The 19,527-nt window shown below is 40.8% G+C and overlaps 1 protein-coding gene across 1 annotated transcript in view; it reads right to left on the bottom strand.

The window, feature by feature from the left end:
- Positions 1-19,527, bottom strand: part of adgrb1a (adhesion G protein-coupled receptor B1a) — a 115,873-nt gene that overhangs the window by 51,793 nt on the left and 44,553 nt on the right. Inside the window, exons 12-14 of the mRNA XM_029503679.1 lie at positions 16,358-16,466; positions 13,717-13,860; positions 3,776-3,851 (exon numbers count right to left, since the gene is read on the bottom strand). Of these exons, the coding sequence (XP_029359539.1) occupies positions 3,776-3,851; positions 13,717-13,860; positions 16,358-16,466 (329 nt within the window). The remainder of the gene's footprint in view (positions 1-3,775; positions 3,852-13,716; positions 13,861-16,357; positions 16,467-19,527) is intronic.

The following is a 19,527-nucleotide window of genomic DNA, read 5'->3' as shown; positions in this document are numbered from 1 at the left end:
CAGTGATGTAAAATGTCCTAACCAAATAGGGACGATCCAAAAAAGCCAAACAGAATCTTGGGGAAGATTTCAGATCAGGGACTGTTTCAGAAAAGTAATTTCCTCAGTGTGTGACTTTAATAAAGCACACTGTAAACATGGCAATATGGCAATAGTCACTGGGAAAAAAATACAACTGAGCTTAACTGCACAGCTGATTATTATGACCCACTGCTTTTTTTCCAATAAGTTATCAGGTTGGCAAAGTAATTCTAAAATGTAACCACTTTGCTATTCTTGTGGAAACACTTTAAACCTTTTTCTCAACCTAACCAAAGCCACGACCATTTATTTATGCAACCATGGCGGCAAAGGCCTGATATGCTGGTATTGGTGCACTCTCTATTTTCATTGTTGTGCCCATCGTTTGAAAAAATTACCTGTATGGTTGCTGAGTTTTACGGACTACGGACTAACCCTAACCCTAACCCTTCATTCCACAGACAAAGGAGGGCCAATGAACTCCTCCACAATGCTCTGATTTCACACCTATATTAGAAGACTGCCACAAACCCTAAGCCCAGCTGCTATTGGTCACTGTATGATATATAACCCAGGTCTAAAAAAAACCCGTTTGTTCCTCCTCTCCCTTTCTTCTCTCTTGGACCTGAGCTTTGAGCTATTTCAGCTGGCCTTAACAAAGGCTCACTTGAGACATGTGATCCCAGCAGCTGCCTTGTTTGTAGTTTAATCATCTGCCATTTAGTCACTGTTGCACACACAGACACAGCCACACACACATTCAAATATATGTATATTAGAATAGTACTTGTGTGTTTATTACTCTGTAATAAATGTTTTAAATCAAAACTACTGGTTTATTTGATGTTGCATATGAAGGATAATTTGCCAGCCTCTTCTCTGCAGAACAATACTTTCGCTGTTGCTATTAGATTAATGATTAGTCAGGGATACAAATTAATTGTATTTCATGAGTCTGAATGAGTCTGAATTCTTTGATATTAATTAAAGTTACCATTTTACAACAACCAAGCCTATCCACCAATGAACTACCTAGGCCCAACAAATGAGTGGCATAATTAATTAATAATCATCATTAATAATCATTGCTGGTGTATTTCTGTCTCCAAATTAAAATGTTAAACTCTGTTTAAGATATTTGAATTTGTGTATATGGTATGCTCGATCATATCTGCATTATTACTGATACCAGTGACTATAGTCAAATGTTTTCCTGAGGCCAGAGCAACCGCTGCTTCACCTGGCCACATGCCTTAATTCAGTCGGTGGCTGACCAGGTGGGGTCCAGCAAATCATGAAGAGGTTAAACAATAAGAATGTTGCTGTACTGGTAACTGGTTTCTCTTAAAAGTCCCAATCTGATGCAAAGGTTTTATGACAGAGGGAAAAGATGAGGCCATTTGAAATATCAATATTTTCTTCAGACATATTATAAATTAAAAGCAAGCAATAAGCCATTATTTTTCACTAGTCCTAGGGGTGGGGATGATAGTGGGTGAATTGATATTCTGATATATACCTAGTAGACAACGTTTCATGGAAAAAATTGTGTGCCACATGGCCAACGTGCCCAAAGCTACTGTATAGGGCCCAAAATGATTATTTATTAAGGGAATAATGTTCAAATATAAAATCCATTACTAGCATTTTCGAGGACAAGAATCTAGAGTAATTCATTATAGGTACAGGCAGAGAAGCCCAGACATTCCTCTCCCCAGACACTTCCTTCAGCTCCAACCAAAAGATTTAGTCTCTCCGCCTTAGTAGATGCCTAAGGTCCTGGCTCCAGGGAGCCAAGAGGACAACTTCATCTGCAGAAAGCAGAGATGAAATCTTGTGGTCCCCAAACCAGCCACCCTCAAGTCCCTGGCTGCACCTTGAAATCCCTTCCATAAAAATAATGAACAGGACGGGTGACAAAGGGTAGCCCTGCCGGAGTCCAACATGCGCAGGGAACAGGTCTGATTTACTGCCATCAATGGGAACCAAACTCCTGCTCTGATTGTAAAAGGTCCTTAACAAAGGAACACCACAAAATACATGTCGACTGGCTGGGCAAACTCCAATGAACCCTCAAACACCCTGTAGAGAGCATAGAGCTGATGCTGGTTCCCCTTCCAGGATGAAAACCACATTGTTCCTCATGTATTCGAGGTTCGGCTATTGTCCAAATTTTTCTCTCCAGTACACTCAAATAGACTCCCAGGTAAGCTGAGGAGTGTGATCCTTCTATGGTTGGAGCACACTCTCCAGTCCTCCTTAAAAAGAGGGATCACCACCCTGGGTGCCCAAGCCAGGTGACACTGCAGAGGCGTGTCAGCCAAGACAGCCCAACAGCATCTAGAGAGCTATGTCACTCAGGGTGGATCTCATCCACCCCAAGTGACTGGCCAACCAGCTTCCAAACTGCCTTGGTGACTTCAGCTTGGGTGATGGATGAAACCTCCTCTGGGTCCTCAGCCTGTACTACTTCTACAGAAGGAGTACTGATGAGATTGAGAAGATCCTCGAAGTACTCATGCCATCTTCTGACAATGTCTCCAGTCGAGGTCAACAACTCCTCGCCTTCATCGTAAACAGCATTGGCAGGCTACTGCTTCCCTGTTTTCAGGCATCGAACTTCGTTGACGCCAGATGATAGTCCTCCTTCATGGCTTTGCTGCCTCTGTGAGCATACAATTATGCTAGTAATTGTATTATTATATTGCTTTGAGATGCTTCGAGAAAACGCTAACAAACAGTTTGCCCTGTCCATAAAGACACTGGATTAAAAACCTCTTTAACAGGTTGTTTTGTAGGACACAACCCATTTTGTTTAGTTTGGAGGAATGTGAGGCTGTTCATTGACCAGTTTTTCTCTCTATGTCTCAGTCTTTCCAGACTTTCACTGATCTCAAGCATGTCTGTGATTGGAATACACACAGATTCAGAATGTGATCTTCTGACACAGCAGCTCATCACATCTTCAGTGTTCGCACTTTCACCTTACTGATCTGATCCTGGTACTGGACCCACAGGATGAACTCTATCAGGGAAAGCGGTCCTACAGGAGTGACAGGTGCTGAATACTAGCTTTGGCCTTTTATATTTATTAAATTCTTACATTATCATGTTAGCAAAATATAGCATATCCATCGTTTTCAATAGGTAAATGAACAAAAAAAAAGGTACATGTCACATCAGACATGCGCATTTAGGTTAATTGGTGACCTAAACTGTCTGTAGCTCTGAGCGTGAGTGTAAGTGGTTGTTCGTCTCTGTCTGTCTCTGGCCCTGCGATGGACCAGCTACCCATCCAAGGTGTATCCCATCCTCTCCCTGGGATTGGATCCAGCACCCCCAGCAACATGGAAAGGTATAAGTGGTAGAAGAATGAATGATTTCAGTGAATCAAGACAAACATACAGCCAGCATTCCTAAAAACATTAAGGCATATGAACGCAAATTTTGCTCCCCACTGAATTCTGAGCATCATACATACATACATACATACATACATACATACATACATACAAAAAGTGTTTATTTTTAAAATACTCACTAAATACTATTTAAATATTGAGTTTAAAAAAAAATAAAATAAAATAAAATAAAATAAAATAAAATTCCCCACAGTTGTATCCTCATGCTAACGGACCAAGCTGCTGATGAAGACCATGATGTGCAACTGATAGCTGTAGAAAAGCCAATAAATAGAATAAATGAAAACAATGTGAATTAATTTCTCTAATTACAGAGTGGTCAGCTGTCTTACCTCTGCAGAGTCAGCATACTGCTCAGGTTCCTGTACAGAACAATGCCAGTCACAAATGTGGAGGAGTCGTCCGAATCTGTAGTGAGGAAGAAACACACACAGAGTGTTCATTGAGACCAAGTGGTTATGCCTCTGTTGGTACAGTGGCCTGCCATACAGGCGAATGCAGGTCAGTCCTGCTCCCTACACTTTCCCCTCCACCCACCCATGAGCTTTCTACACTGGAGCTGGCCTACATGACTAGTCAGCTATAAACGCTTTCTCTTATTCTGCTTTGTTTTCTCACACATACATACACACCCTGGCACAACTGTGCAGTCACAACTTCATTCAGCCACACACTTATAGTAACACACAGATGTCCTTATAACACATACACATCCACATTCACTGTATGGTTTCCCTTTTATCTGACATCACACTGTTAATGTCCAAAGGACGAGAAATTGGCAGCAGAGCCTGGCACCCGCCCTGCTGAAGAGTGTAGTATAGATCTTGGTCCAGCTTCTGGGAGAACACCTGGTCTCTTTAAATCATTAGCTGCTGCTGTTAAATACAAAAAGGCTTTGAACTGTGAATGCCAACCCATTGTTTTAGGCTTCGTTTTCAAGTTTGTAATTTGTCTGTCACCTGGCTTGGTTTTCTGAAATCAGAAGAAGCCATATTTAGAGAAAAGAGTAGAGCTCAGGAAGGTGAGGGTTAGGGTTAGGACAGTTCACACAGACTCCCCGTCATCTGGCAACAGGACAGTTTCAATAGAGAACCAGCAGTAATAGATGGGCCAATGCACGTTTCCTGTGACTCTCCTGCTCCTCTCCTACTTGCTACCCTCCTCATGACAAGAGTAACTATTTATATGCTGACAATAACCCAGCAGTTGCCTAATATGGCTTCCTGAATCCTGAACATGGTAGTTGTGATACGGTCTGCCAATCAACATAGTAGTCCCTGTCTAACACTCTCTGTAACACTGTAACACTGCCTTATGGTCCCTTTTCCTCTAAAAGGGACCATTGTTCATGTTGTATTGAAGAAGACTTAAAAGTAGAGCTTCAGACTATAAACCAATTTGGAAAAATTACTGACTCTCTCTCTCAACCCAATTGGTCAAAGGAGATGACTGCCCCCCCAAGCCTGGTTCTTCCCTATGTTTTTGCCTCTTAAGAAAGTTTTTCCATTGGCATTTGTTGGGTCTCTTTTAATAATTTCATTTGTTTTGGTCGAGACCTGCTCTGTATATATAGTGCCTTGATGTCACTTGATGATTTGGCGCTATACAAATAAATTGGATTTGATTTGATTTGATTTTGATCAATTGGGAAATAGGACCCTTTTCCCATAGACATCAATCTAACATCTTTTTTACAGCCAGTGTAGGTGACCCCTGATGACAATGAGATAGAATGTTTTAAGGGTCATTAGTTCTGGCTTCTTTTCACAGGCTGAATGTACATCCACTTTTATAAACCGACAATGCTATGTAATGATGTTTGTGTGACCCATTTATCGGTCATACGCTCAACAAACCACAAAATTGATCCTGGTTGACTTGGCTCCTGTGGTTACTGATGATAACAGTAAGTGTGATTTGCTAATACACATCTCAGCACTGTTTATGTTTGGTTCATCCCAAACCAAAGTGAAAGCAAACTATCCAAGTTCAGTTCATTACAACTCCTACTTTAACAAAAATACCATGAAATGTAGGTATAATTTGTTCTTGCTGAAAGACTTATGCCATGAATAAGGGTTAGGTTTGCTTGTTGCTGTTCCACCCACTGGTTCATGGTTGTGTTCACCAAAGACATCAGGATTTACAATTCAAATTCCTACAAACATATGTAACTGTATGTGTGTGTGTGTGTGTGTATGTACTGGCAGACACTGTGAGCAGAAAGGATTGACTATTCAGCAAACAGAATGAAACCTAATCACTCCCATCAAATTCTCCAGCACTGCAATAATGTGCTTTTATTATAGCCTTACCCACGAGTCAGTGAAGACGGGCTACCATGGTTACCTGAATGACACCTGAGCACATGTACAGTGACCCAGTTGAGAAGCCACCCACTGAAATGGCCATCAGCCAATATGAAAAGGCCTCCAGTTTGTGCAAAGGGACCTCTATTGGCTGATATTGATCTGTCCGCTGCGAGACCAGTGGTAGTCCAGGGACAGAGGATAACCAGCATGGGATGAACTTTGTCCAAATGTGGTCACTGTGCCACATAAAGGCACAGATCAGACTGAAGTGAGCACAAGCCTTAATCCCAGCGTCATTGCCGAAAACAAAAGAAAAAAAAAAAGAGAAGAAAACATAACTCCATCTGCTGGGTCATCTGAAGAAGCCCAGCTCTTCTGCTCTAGCACACTCCATCGTCGTCTGAGAGTATGCAAGTGGGCCAGGGTGCAGACAGAGGCTGTAGCTTCTAGGCAACAGCTGAGCTTCCCTGGGCATCAGAGTGTGTGTGTGTGTGTGTGCGTGCGTGCATGTGTATGTAAGTGTGTGGGGTGTATTATGTTTCCCGTTCTTCAGCTATTCTGCTGGCCCGTCCAAAATACTCATCCAGATGCAGTCTGCACCCAGCAAGAGCTAGAGGTAGCCTGGGGGTACTTTAACCAGGGATCCAATAAGTTCTGTGTCTGTCTGAGAGCTGAAACTAAGTATCCATCGGGGTATCTGAAAGTGCTGAATATTCACTTGCATGTGTTGAATAGCCATGTAATCACACAGACGCATTGCAATTTGCATCACTTCAGAAATGAGATGCAACAAAGTTATATGAGACAAGCATGAACTCAGAAACATGAATCACAACTCAGTATAATTCTTATTCATATCAAACTGTCCACGAGAGCTCTTGTCAGCCAGTTAGTGGTACAATTGTGCAGCGACTGTGTCACCCAAAATTATTACCTTTAATTATTACATGCAACTTTAATGTCTTGCTGCTTTGTCAGATATTTTTCTGATCACAAAAATGAACCTTTCCTGTACTTAACGCATCCTACCTTTCCTTTAATGGAGGCTTTCAAAAACAACAGCATGTGAGGTCCATAAACAGTGTTTTAAATAGTAATACAGCAATTTCAGTATCTGGGATGGGAGTTGTGTTTGAATCTCTCTCTGGTTGTGTGAGTGTGAGTTTGTATGTGTGTGCCAGTGACCAAATAGTGCCAGGGTAAAAAGGGGGCCGGGTTAGTTGCATGCAGGGTGAGTGATGTACTAAAGCATGTGTGAACATACAACAATCAACATCAACTCGTGGTGTGGTTATTCAACAACCTAAACACAAAGAAGAAAGTAACCAAAACTACATTTGTAAATGTAGTTTCAGTTTTGTAACTACATTTGTAACTACTAACATTTGTAACTACATTTGTAAGTAAATTTATTTACTACATAAATAAATGTTAACAGCCTGTTCTTAGCTGTGCAAATCCACAAGGTTGCAGTCTAGATTCCTTAAATAATCTTCATCATGCTAGTCACAGTTGTCTGAAGTGCATCATATCCTTTCTAAGAACTCAAGCTTGTCATAGTCGGAGTACTGTGGAGAACCCTGTGATGAAGGTGAGACTAGTTTAGGGTGGCTGTAGATCACACGCTAATCTGTGCAGTGACACAGAATCACAGAATCTGAATTGCTGTCATAACTTTCATAGTCATGCAGAGCAGAGACAGGGCCGTCAGGAAGGCTCTATTTGCTCCTTTGGGGGAATGAGCACAAGGGAGCTGCTCACAACTGCTGAGTGGAAATGGAGTTATCCTCTGACTTAATAAAGAATGTGAATTGGTGGTCAGAATTACATCTGAATGACTGTGGTGAGGCCAAGTGCTCTCCCTTGAGATCTAACTTTGCTTTGGCCTTTTGAATAGCACATAGCTTTCTTTTTGGCTGGCTGAATTTCTTTGGGGAGTCAAGAATTTTGAGCTCTTCTTCTAAAGCTTCATTGCTCTGAAGGGTAAGGGTAAGCATGCTGACAATTGGCCTTCGGATGCTGTCTGCACATCAAACCTGTCAATTAGTAGAACACCTGTTGCCTGGCTGCACTGATCAAGATTTAACTTACAACAGGCATATACTGCTCTGCATGAGGGCTGTCCATTGTTGGGATCTGAACTGACATGTAGATTAAGCAGAATAAGCATTAAAACGATTAAAGCCTGGTTTATGGTCCTGCGTTAAATCAACGCCATACCTACGTCATCGGGTAGGGAGGCTCGCCGTAGCCTCGGGCGTAGCCTGACATGCACCTCCCAAAAATGTTACTACACATCGAAGTAATGCAGACCCAGCCAGACTGAGAGGGCTGTGATTGGTTTGCTTGGCAGCGATGCATTTCCAGTTCTGTTTTTTCCAGATTGCGCCATCCCCAACCATCCATCCATCCATTTTCATCCGCTTATCTGAGGTCGAGTTGCGAGGGTAACAACTTTAGCAGGGAGCCCCAGACTTTCCTTTCCCTGGCCATATCAACCAGCTCTGACTGGGGGATCCCATGCGCCATGCCAGCTATTTTTAAACAATTTGCTGTATATGGACAGACCATGGATCAAATCAAGGATCGACTCATTGAGGAAGTCAGAAAATATGAGCACCTTTACAACTCCTCAAGCTAGAAGCTAAACAAAGAATCGACCAGAGACGATGATAACCATTCATGAAAGGAGTGCAGCCCCCTAACGCTGTGGTGGTGAATTGCACTGTGACGAAATGGCGAGGTAGAGAAGTTCAAAGAGTTCACGTCACGTCACAGCAATGGCGAAGGTTTGGGGTTGATTTCATGCAGGACCATAAGCCAGGCATAAGTGTGGTTCGGCTGTGGTGATACACTAGCCAACTAATCAAAGCAATCTAATCACTTACACTATGGGGGGTAGTCTCCTGTAGACAAGGGTATCTACAGCCCTGTTGGTGGCACTTATCATTGTAAAATATTGGGGCCACTAAATGCAGAGGTAGGGTTTGCACAAGTCAGTCTGCTTTCCCAAAATGTAAAATGCACTAACTGAAATTGGGGGCGGTGACAGTTAGGAGTTTCTCTTAAAATTTAATTAGGCTGGAACATGTAACAGTAACAGCCAGGTACTTAAGTTATACTTCACAGGGCGGGTAACACACTGTATCTCTATCTCCGGCTCTCTTGGTTATTCAGGCTGAAATGCAAGTCAGTAACAGCCAGGTATGAGCTCTCTGTGTTTTACAGGTCTGGAAGCATGCTGTGGATACATTGGCAAGTGGAGCACTTCAATCAACAACAATTCTGACAGCAAGACCAGATTCAGTGGGATTCAAGGTGCTCGACTGAAGTTCTTAACACAATGCACAACTATCACAATAGTTGTGCACAATTAATTAACTTGCACAATTAAGAATGAGTGCCAACATTTCTCTGCCTCACACGGGGGACCATTATGTTGTGGTACAACTTACATGGGACAGCATTTGTTGGTCATTGGTGATTAGATATCAAATTGACTAGATTATGAAAGATAAAATCTGAAATATGAGATAAGATATGAAAGATGTTAAAGTTAAATGATAACTTTGTTTAATATCAATGTTAACCATAGGGTACCACCCTAAAAAAGGAAATAATAGCCAAATCACCAATTCAGTCTCTGTTACTGTTAATTAGCATCTCTGATTATAATCAACTTAGTAACTACGGACAATTACCACATTGAAGAAAAAGGATTCAGAGTTCTGCAGAGAAGAGGTTGGTATTCTTTCTTGTACAACATCAAATGTGTTTAAGAACATTTATTATTAAGCAGCAAACAAACACACTGGTACTATTTTAATATGGGCTATATAGATATATGTGTGCGTGTGACCAAAGGGCAGACAATGAAACTACAAACAAGATGGCTGTTGGGGCAACATGTCTCATGTGGTCCTTTGTTAAGGCCAGCTGAAATAATAGGTAAAAATGGGAAGGGTTAGTTACACACAGGGCGACTGATGTGCTAAAGCATGTCTGAACACACAACAATAAACAGCAACAAGTAAGCTCACAGAGAAAGTAACCAAACAAGGGTACAAAGGTTAAAAACCCTGTTCATCTGTGTTTGTATTTCACTAGGTTGGCCCAGTGAGCATTACCCAGCTCTTGGAGCAGTACCTGTCCTTCCTTACGCTTTGGCCGAAGTCCTCCTTAGCTCCTTAAATTAGTTGTGTTGCTGGTATAGTTGATTCTAACTTGTTGGTTGCAGGAAACAGCAGCGAGACATTGCTTCAAGTCTGCTGGCATTCAACTTGTCCACTCTTGAAAATTTTGTACAAGACCTTGTGTTGCTACCATGGGAAGAGTGAAGAGTTGCAAAGGAAGTCAGGGCCGATCTCCGAGTCCGGAGGGCTAATCCAATGGAGGTTCAGGGGAACCAACCCCAGAGCTGATCCAGGAAACAAGAGAGAGGGGCCTAAACAGGTGTGAGGGAAGTGAGAGCCTCAGGAGAAGGGAGGAGGAATAAACAGGTTTTTGTAGACCCGGGCCACATTTAATACAGTGACCAATATCAGCTTGATTTATAGCTTGTTGTTGTCTTCTCACATATGTGTGAAAAGATGAGCATTGTGGGAGGGCTGAGCTCAAAGGACCCTCTTTCTCTGTCTCGGCAGCAAAGCAGAATGTTGTCTTGAGCTTTTCTTTCTTTTCTGCCGCAACACTCTCCTCCTTTCAAATTAATCATAACTCAGATTAACACGATGTTCCTGATAAAGAAAATGGTATTCGTCCATTTTAGGACATAAATAAAAATGTAGTATTTTTAAGATTCCCATCCTTTCCTTTCAGGCTGCCTGTTTTTATGTTCCATCCCGGTCATGTGATGAATAGAAAAAAATACACATCCCATGGGAGAGGCGAGAAGGATGTGTGCAATACTGTACACACCAGGTTTTTACTTAAAATGGTCTGTGACAAAGAATGACATAGGACCGAAGCACAGGAGGCATGAGCATGGGGCAACTGGTTCAAATCCCAGTCACTCAACGTCTCATCAAAACATCTGCTAGGACTGGTAACATGAAAATCACTGATGGAGCAGCTTAAAAATCATTTGGATCAAGGTGAGTCCAAGGTGAATTGTTTGCCTGAGTGTCAAGCCAATACCGCTCTGTCTTTATGAAGAGGAGAATCTGTCAAAAGGCTTAATGGCTCCAACTAGACTGGGCCTCTTCTTGTTGCGTCAGTGACTTTATGTGACATAATGTTACACGCTTGTTTTATTAGTGATACAATTAGGGAAGTGCTATACTGATAACTGACTTTCTGTTACCTATTTGATGGATTTGCTGACAAATGTTTGTATTGCAGTTCAAGCTATTGCACACAGCTTGGCAGTAGCCATCTGCCTCAACCAGTTAAGTTAGTGTCAATGTCAGCATTAATCTGGAGTGAAACCCAGTAATTGGGGTTTGGCTGCTGAAAAAGTTGGTTTAGTCTGAGAAGTTTGTAGTTTTATGTGACATCTAGTGGTCGAAAACGTTCTTTACAAAAGCTTATTAGAATTTATTTATTTTTATATTACTGCCCCTGTACTATTGGATACACAGTCATGTTTAATTTTTTTACATTTATTTTATTTATTTATTTATATTTATTTCATTTATTTGTTTTATTATCGTTTGTGTTGCATTGGACAGCATTCATGCTAAATCTGCATCTTCACAAAAATTTATTATGATCCCGACTCCTTGAATTCGAGCAGCAGGGGTTAAGTGGCAATATGCAAATGCTACTAGCCCACAAAAATGAAATATGTAAGAGCAGTGTTGCATGCCACTTTAAAACACAGAGTGTTCATCCTTTTGCTGGACAAATGTAGGGCATAAATGTGGACTATTGCCACTAACATTGCTCTGTACTTTATGGAAATAGAGAAAAAAAAGCCAGCTGGCCAACTTTAATATAACACAGCCACAAATATAATGTGTAATGTGCAGTTGTGCAGTACACATTATGAAATGTCTCAGCAAGCTTATTAAATGTGTTTTAATTCTTGTTAGGAAGCTAAAAGCTTCAAACACTCCTTTTGGTTCCTGTTGAAGTAACCAAGTAGATCATTGATTATTATGTTAACCATGAAAACTGCAATTCTGAGACTTAATTGCAGGTGAGTAATGTTGTTCTTCCATGTATGCAAACTACAAAATAGAGGGAAATCAAATTGCTCCTGCAGCTCTCGGTGCGGTTTCCTTTCATGTTCAGAGAATAGCTCTTGCTGTCCTTTTGTAGCCTACAGAGAACGCTGCCTGTGTTTTTCATTTTAAAGAAAAAGGCTTTTCGGAATACTTTCAGAGGTGTGAGAGGGGAGCAGTCAATCAGTGCAAACAAGACATCAGAGAGCTCTTTTAATCCATGTAAGCAGGTCCACGCTGTATTCATAAAGAGAGCTGACTGAGAGTGTGACATTACCACTGTGGAGACACATCTCCCAGCTGGGGAGGAAATTATTTCTAATTGCTCCTGATTGTCTCCTGTTGACTCCTGATTAGGAGTGACGGCCTCATTAGCATGCTAGCGGTACAGGGCTATCTTTAAATGGCTGAAAACATGACAACTGACAAATAACACCACTGCAACTTGAACCTGCCTGGAGACAGAAAAGTTAAGCTGCCACTGCCCTTGTCACGACAAACACAGCCATGGCTCCTAAAAATTTAAATTAATGTTGATGTCGAAAATTTCCTAATAACAATTCTTACCATTCATCAAGTATTTCAATGTTTCACTCCAACAATGAAGGGAAACAACAGTGTGGTAAAATATAAGTGACTGAAACACATCACTTCAGCATGGGGTGAAATTAATCTGAGGAGGGTCAATGTGGCACTGCATTGTTAACTTTAGTTGATTCATTCACAACTTCATTCACAAATTATTGATTAATTCAATCAATGTGTCAAAACTATGGGAAATAATGTAAAACAATGCTTATTTAATGAGACTCTTTGTCTGATCACACCAATGTTACGGTGGCCATGAGAGCTCAACACACCACAATATGCAAGCACCCACAACACAAATGCTCTGCACATACAAGAAAACCAATCATTTGCATTTACTACAATGCATACATGACAATACATCAATGCAAGCCTAGTTCTTCATCATTTCTTGTGTTGCCTGAAAACAATTCTTTTGTATAAATTTTCAACATGTGCTATGAGATTGATAATGTTTTCTGAATTTTGTATGAATGCGTTCAACGGACACTTTTAAAGGGAGGAAAATGGCAGATGCTCACTTCAGACAAGTTTGCATCTCCTCATCCCTGTTTTGAGAGCAGGGTTGTTTAATTCCCTTTAAATGTAAACAACAAATAAGGAGACTGTTTTATGTTCCAGTTTGCAATGAAGGTCAATCAAATAATTAAGGCAAAACTGCCTTGTATTTACATTTCACTAAAACGTGTTCTGGCCTTACTAAAGAGAAGCCTTTGTTGCACAGCTACTAAATAATAAATGATTTTATTATGCCACTCCTTTTTTTTGCAACATTTACACAACCATCTCTTTGCCCGAGGACATAGCTCAGTGGTAGTGCTGCATGCTTTGCATGGACATGACCAAGCTTGGATAAATTGGGAGGGTTGCAGCAGGAAGGGCATGTAACATAAAAAAATTGTAGCCAAATCAATCATGCAAGTCACAGAGCTGACTTGCTGTGGTGAAGCCAGGGAAAAGCCAAAAGGGAGAAAAAGATGGCCAGCTGTAATCAATATTTTGGGAAACATTTTACTCCATATAGAATAGTAAAAAAAAATTCCAAGAAAGCTGTTCTGTGAAAGAAAAGAAAGAAAATGTACACCCTCATTACCTATTGTCACCTCTGCTCTTGTTACTCTAGTTACTAAAAATAAAAGTAAATTAGTAAAAAAGGTACTTGGTCTGAAGATGAAATGCACACTAAATGGGTGTTACAGATCTTACCTGGCTTGCCAGTAGAGAGGATGTTTTTGGAGATAGTGACTCTGTCCTCAGAGCTGCGGGCCCAGTCCACCATGCCCCTCCAGCCCTTCATAGGGAAGCTGATGTCTGCATGACCCACGACTGGACGCTTGTGGATGCTCAAAACTGTAGAGAGAAGAATAGCTTCACTAAATTTCACCTCACTGAGCATTGGACTAAGAACATCTGTACACCTTCCCATTCATGCAGGCAACCAATCGTGTGGCAGCAGTCATTGCTTGGAAACTGTTCTGATACACTTCAGGCTTCAGTTGATATGTCAGATTACTACTGACCGTGTTCATTCCCTCATGGCCATAGTTCACCATCTTCCAATACCTACCTCCTGTGGGATAATGCTTGGCGTGACAGAGCTGCAGGCATGTCAACATGGAGCAGTGTCTTCGAGGAACATTTCAACAAATGGGGATCCGTGACAGAGGCATTCCTCATAGAGTCCTTTTTGAGTGTATTTAAAATATGTATTTTATGTGCTCAATATTGTCATTCTGTAGATTTAACATCTGCTATATGTTCACTTATTTGACTTTAGTATATTCCTTCGTAAGAAAATTGTAATAGTGTCCTGTTTAAATTGAATTGACCTCTCTATACTTGATCCATACATAGTAATATATGAACGATTTCTGCATATAAAACAGCTACAAAATACATTATATGCATGAAATAAAAGCAGAGTAGGGTGTGAACCCATTCTAATGTGTGCAAGGTTGAATAACCTTGCTGGGCCCACTGTAAAAATGAATGATTGGGCCCATATTAACCTCCCTCCACCTCCAAAATATGAGCACAAAACTGAAATAAAAAAAAGGTCTTCAAGGTGGATTCTTACAGAGAGACCCTCTTTAACACAAGAGTTCAAAATCAGCCCTCACCCTGTCTGCAGATGTGCTAAAGGAATGTGGAACTAAAGTTTCCATTAAACTGGTACAAGTCGGCTAATGCACACTAAGCCTGGACCTGTGGGGAATTGTGTGGCTCCAGGGCAGCTGTCAAGCTAAATTTAACAGGCAATCACATTTGAATGTTGCCAATGTTTTATTTTTTATTTTTTAATTTCCATCCATCTGTCCGGACAGCACGCATCAGGGTGAGCATTTCACCTCTACATACCACTGAAGAGAAGTAAAAACGATTTTATTGATTTTAATCTCTCTCCAGGGAGAGTGAATGAGTAATACATTTAAACAAGAGAATAACTACTTTCTTAGAAAAACAAAACAAAAATAACCATTAAGTAGATGAAGTTCATGTGTGGTGAATTCCCACACCCTATAGAACTCGACTACTTTGATGAGTTTGGAGGAAGAAACTCTGCTCTGAATATATGTTGGCGGATGAAGGAGCGCTCCTGTGTGTGGCTCCGCTTATGTTTAGGTGTGGGAGGAGAGGAGGTCAGCCACCCTGAGGAGGGGAGGAGCTGCTTCTGCGGGCAGCTATTTGGCTCCAGACTGTGCGATGGCTTTGCTATAAACAGGACCTCTCATCTAGCCCCAATTCGCACATACTCTCCCTTGACTCAACTCACGCTCTGCCTCGTTTTTATCTGGAGGTCACAGACATCAACAGAACCTCTGTGATGACTACAATGCATTATTTTTTCCCTAGTTGAGGAAAACAGTGTTTACAGTTGCCAGGCAGCAGGTGGTTGTGGAAGTGGATTTAGAATTACACAAAAATGCATCTAAAATCCATCCAGGGATACAAGGTAGTGTGCTTTTGTAGACAAGCTAAGGGATTCCAAGTTAACCATAACCCTTTTTTTGTTAATACCCCTTCACATCTCAAAACTGCCTTCCTGTTAATTTTAGTAAAATTTAGGCTTTGACAATGGATGCAGGCATAGAGTGATCAAAATTGCTTCTTAATGGGAAATACAGGATTAGAAATGTAACCCTTCATTCCAAACTAAGGTTTATGATATAGCAATCCTTTACTTTAGCTTTGATAAAATAATCAAAACTTCATTATCGTTTCAGTTTTAGTATAGTGCAGGATTAGCACTTTAAGGAGGATAAGATGAGTCTTACCACTAACTGAAATTAAACAAATATTACCCAGGAACAACATCTGAATTTTTTTTATCTGTTCCTCTCTCTATGATACCATCTAAAGCTCCATGACAAGTTCAATCTGTTTTTTTTTTAAGAAAACTTAAACATTATCATGATAATTATGCTATCAATTGGCCTTTAGCACGTTGCATTTGGGCTTTATATTTATCATTTCCTGTTTTATTTTGAAATAATTTTCCTTTGCCATTATTTATTGTCTCACACTGGGCATGTGAGTTGCCTCTTTGTTAACCATTAGATGGCTTTGGTGCTTCCTGTTTGGTGCTGAAATATTGACAGTGTTCGTGTCATTGAACTGAAAAGCTATAGAAGTAAAAAAAGACTGACTTTTTTGGACAGTTTCTTTAACTCCTTTGCTTATTGTGGCTGAATTTGAGACTGAAGGCACAGAAGACATCTCTTTAACCATCAGGACACCCTCTGCCCTCTCTCCTCTGCACTATGAAGATCAATCTTCATAAAAAAGATAATGTTTTTTGGATTTTATTTTTCAATAAGCAGACTTCATGGACGGAGATAAGACTGACCTAAGTTCTCTGTGACCTCATACGTGTCTTGAAAATCTTTCATCCTGAGACCGATGACATCCACAAAGTCCTCAACAAGGCGGAAGAGCTCTTTGATGTTTGGCCCCAGCTGCGAACACAACAGAGACATATGAAAGAAGAAAGAGAGAAAAGGATTTCGGATCTGAGGTGAAAATTCTGAACAGCTGTACAACACTTGGAACACAAAAGGTCTTTTATACAAAATGGGCAATTGTGGCACACCATCCCAACATGTTTTATTGTGACTCAGAGCTTAGACTAGGGATGTACCAATACCGATCTGATACCGGGCATTAGTGCTTGTACTCATACTCATAAAATTGCCACCGATACCACTTTCTAGCCATACCCATATCACAGACACAATGCTACCGAAGCTGTACAACATCAGGAAAAAAACACATCCACAAACTTTAAGCTTCATCACAGACATTTGGAGGAGCAGCATCAGCCCAATGTCTCTCATCGGCCTGACTGCACAGTGGATCGACAATGATTTTAAGCTGCAGAGGGCCATTCTGCATGCAAAACAATTCAGAGGTTCACACACCGGCCAAGCTATTGCAGATGAGACTGATGTTATGCTTCAGACATTCATGAAAGTGCAGTCCATGTTGTACTGCGAGATAATGCGAAGCACATGGTGAAAGCCATGAGTGATGTGGACTTCTGAGTCTTCTGTGTGTCGCACAAACCCTTCACCTGGCTGTAAACAAGGTGGTGCTGGCTCAGAGAAGTGTAGCTGACGCAGTGGCAGCGGGATGACTCAATATATGACAAAGTCTTACTGAAATCTTACAGTATGCGTGGCAATGCCATGTTTATAAAAGCATGAATGTTGAATGTCAGTATATGACAATTTTTTAAAATTTGTTTGTCACAAGTTTAACTGTAGTAAAGTCACCCATGTACAAGAAAATCATTCTGAGGAAGATATTTGATGATATCTGTGGTGGAAAAAAAAAATCTAAGTAACTTTATGTTTACTAGCATAAATACTCAGTAACAATATCAATGCGTACTCAAATGAAAGTACTCGTACGCTACTTATTTTGGAAAAAAGTGGTATTGGTGCATTCCGAACTTAGACCAACAGCAACATGTCCACTTTGTGCATCATGTATATCCGCTCAGGTTGATGGCAACAGTGTTATCCTGTTTTAGAGGGGATAATAAATGACCAGGATATGAATAAAGTTGTGACCTTTCCTCTGACATGACAGAAGATGTTTTGCAAGTTTTTGTATACTTGTATTGGGTAGGGGCGATGATGGCAGAGAGACGTGGGAACCCATACAATGTTCCTGACAGACAGTCAGACTAGAGACTCCTCAAAATTGCAAGCAATGTTTACAATGAAGTTATTCACTTTTAGGTGGGTAGCTCACAGAGAAAAGATTTAAATCTGTTAGAAATGTGATATGGCTGTGAACACCACATCCCCAAAATAAATACATTGGTACAATAACTCTGTCTGAGTCTATGTGTTGACCCTGTAACAGACTGGAATTTTGACATGTGTGCATCTGGTTTCATTTGAACACTTCTTGCTCTAAAATACTGATAGCATCAATGTCTTTAGCTTAACAGCAGAAAACGGCTTCAAAATGAAAGTAGCAACAAATAAACCCCTAAATCAATTCACCTGCATTTACTGAATGCCTAACCATCACAGAAAAATTGTTTCTTTATAATTTCTGTCTTATTATTATTATTGCTGGACGGCATTGCTGTCCATTTGCTCAAATTTAAAAATTTAAAATGTCTAAAAATGCTGTGCTATGACTATTTTTTGGTTGAAATTGCTTTCCCACAAAAAAAGCTCTCAAAGAGGCTAAAAACACATTCACTATTTCTCCCTCATTAAAAAAATCCATAAAAAATGAATACTCATATTCATGAGTATGCAAATGCATCAGACTTGCGTCCGCCCACCGCTGCTGCCTGATCTGGGTTGCTCGGTAACAGCAGTGCACTGTCCAACCCCAGGAAGAACGCTCAGAAAAGCATCATGATTCAAGATGAGCTTCGTGGTGAAACCCATCCATTTTTGCCCCAGGTTCAAGAAGCAGCTGTCCCCAAAATGCTTGCTGCAGACCTGCGTTTTAGCTGGAATGCTAAGCTCTTCATTGACATTATCATTCCAAATAAATTGCAACCATTTCTCCTGCAGGATGATCCTTTGGTAAAAGATGAAGACTGGTATCACAATTAGCCTCTCCACACCCAAACACAGAGCAAGTGTTGCTCCTACATTCCAGTCTTTGCATATATTATGTAAATGAACTGGGAAAGAAAATCCACAGGATTGGTTGCTAGGATTTGTGACGTCTGAAATCCAACTGAGGAGCTGAAAAACTGAATCAGATCTGGTTTTGAAACTGCATTTTCAAATCTAAAATGCTTAGTTATGGCGCACAATAGAGACTTTGCAGCTGAAATGTCTTGTAGCAGAACCCAAACACTGCATAGACATGTTAATAATTTGAAAAACTCAATTTTTGTGTTAGGAGGTCTTTAAAGATTCGTAAGAATTCAAATTATTCCCTCCGGTCCCAGCTCCTCCTCATCTCTGCATGGCAGATTAATTCAGCACAATTTTATTTTGACACAACTCACTCACAAATTTTCTACAGTTACCTATTTTCAGGTCACACGGGGTGCTAAAGCCAATCCCAGCCAACACAGGTAGGCAGAGGGGGGGTGCACCCCGGATAGATCCCCAGTCTACCGCAGGGCTAACACATAGAGGCAGATAGATACAAGCAACCATTCACACTCTTGCCTGTAATTTCAAATCACCAATCAACTAAACAATGTCTTTGGACTGTGTGGGGAAACTGGAGCACATAAGGGGAGATATGCAAACACAGAAACGCCACCCACTCCAAATCGAACCTGCAACCTCATTGCTGTGAGGCAACATTGCTAACCTTGTTGCAAAATCAAATAAAACCCTCATTGTTTCATATTATCCATATTATAATAACCCTAAACTTTCATATTACCACATGTAGTAGTAGTGAATAAAGTGTGAACCAAATGTGAAATTGTCACAGGTAAAACTGAGAGCCCCCTCCCCATATTACCCAGGCCTCTTTGGCTCTTGGTCCCAGAGGCAAATACACCAGGTTGGTAATCCATCTCAG

Source organism: Echeneis naucrates, chromosome 6 (genome assembly GCF_900963305.1).
Source record: "Echeneis naucrates chromosome 6, fEcheNa1.1, whole genome shotgun sequence".
Classification (NCBI taxonomy): domain Eukaryota; kingdom Metazoa; phylum Chordata; class Actinopteri; order Carangiformes; family Echeneidae; genus Echeneis; species Echeneis naucrates.
Note: the sequence above shows the minus strand (reverse complement) of the source record. Positions and strands in the feature narration are given on the sequence as shown.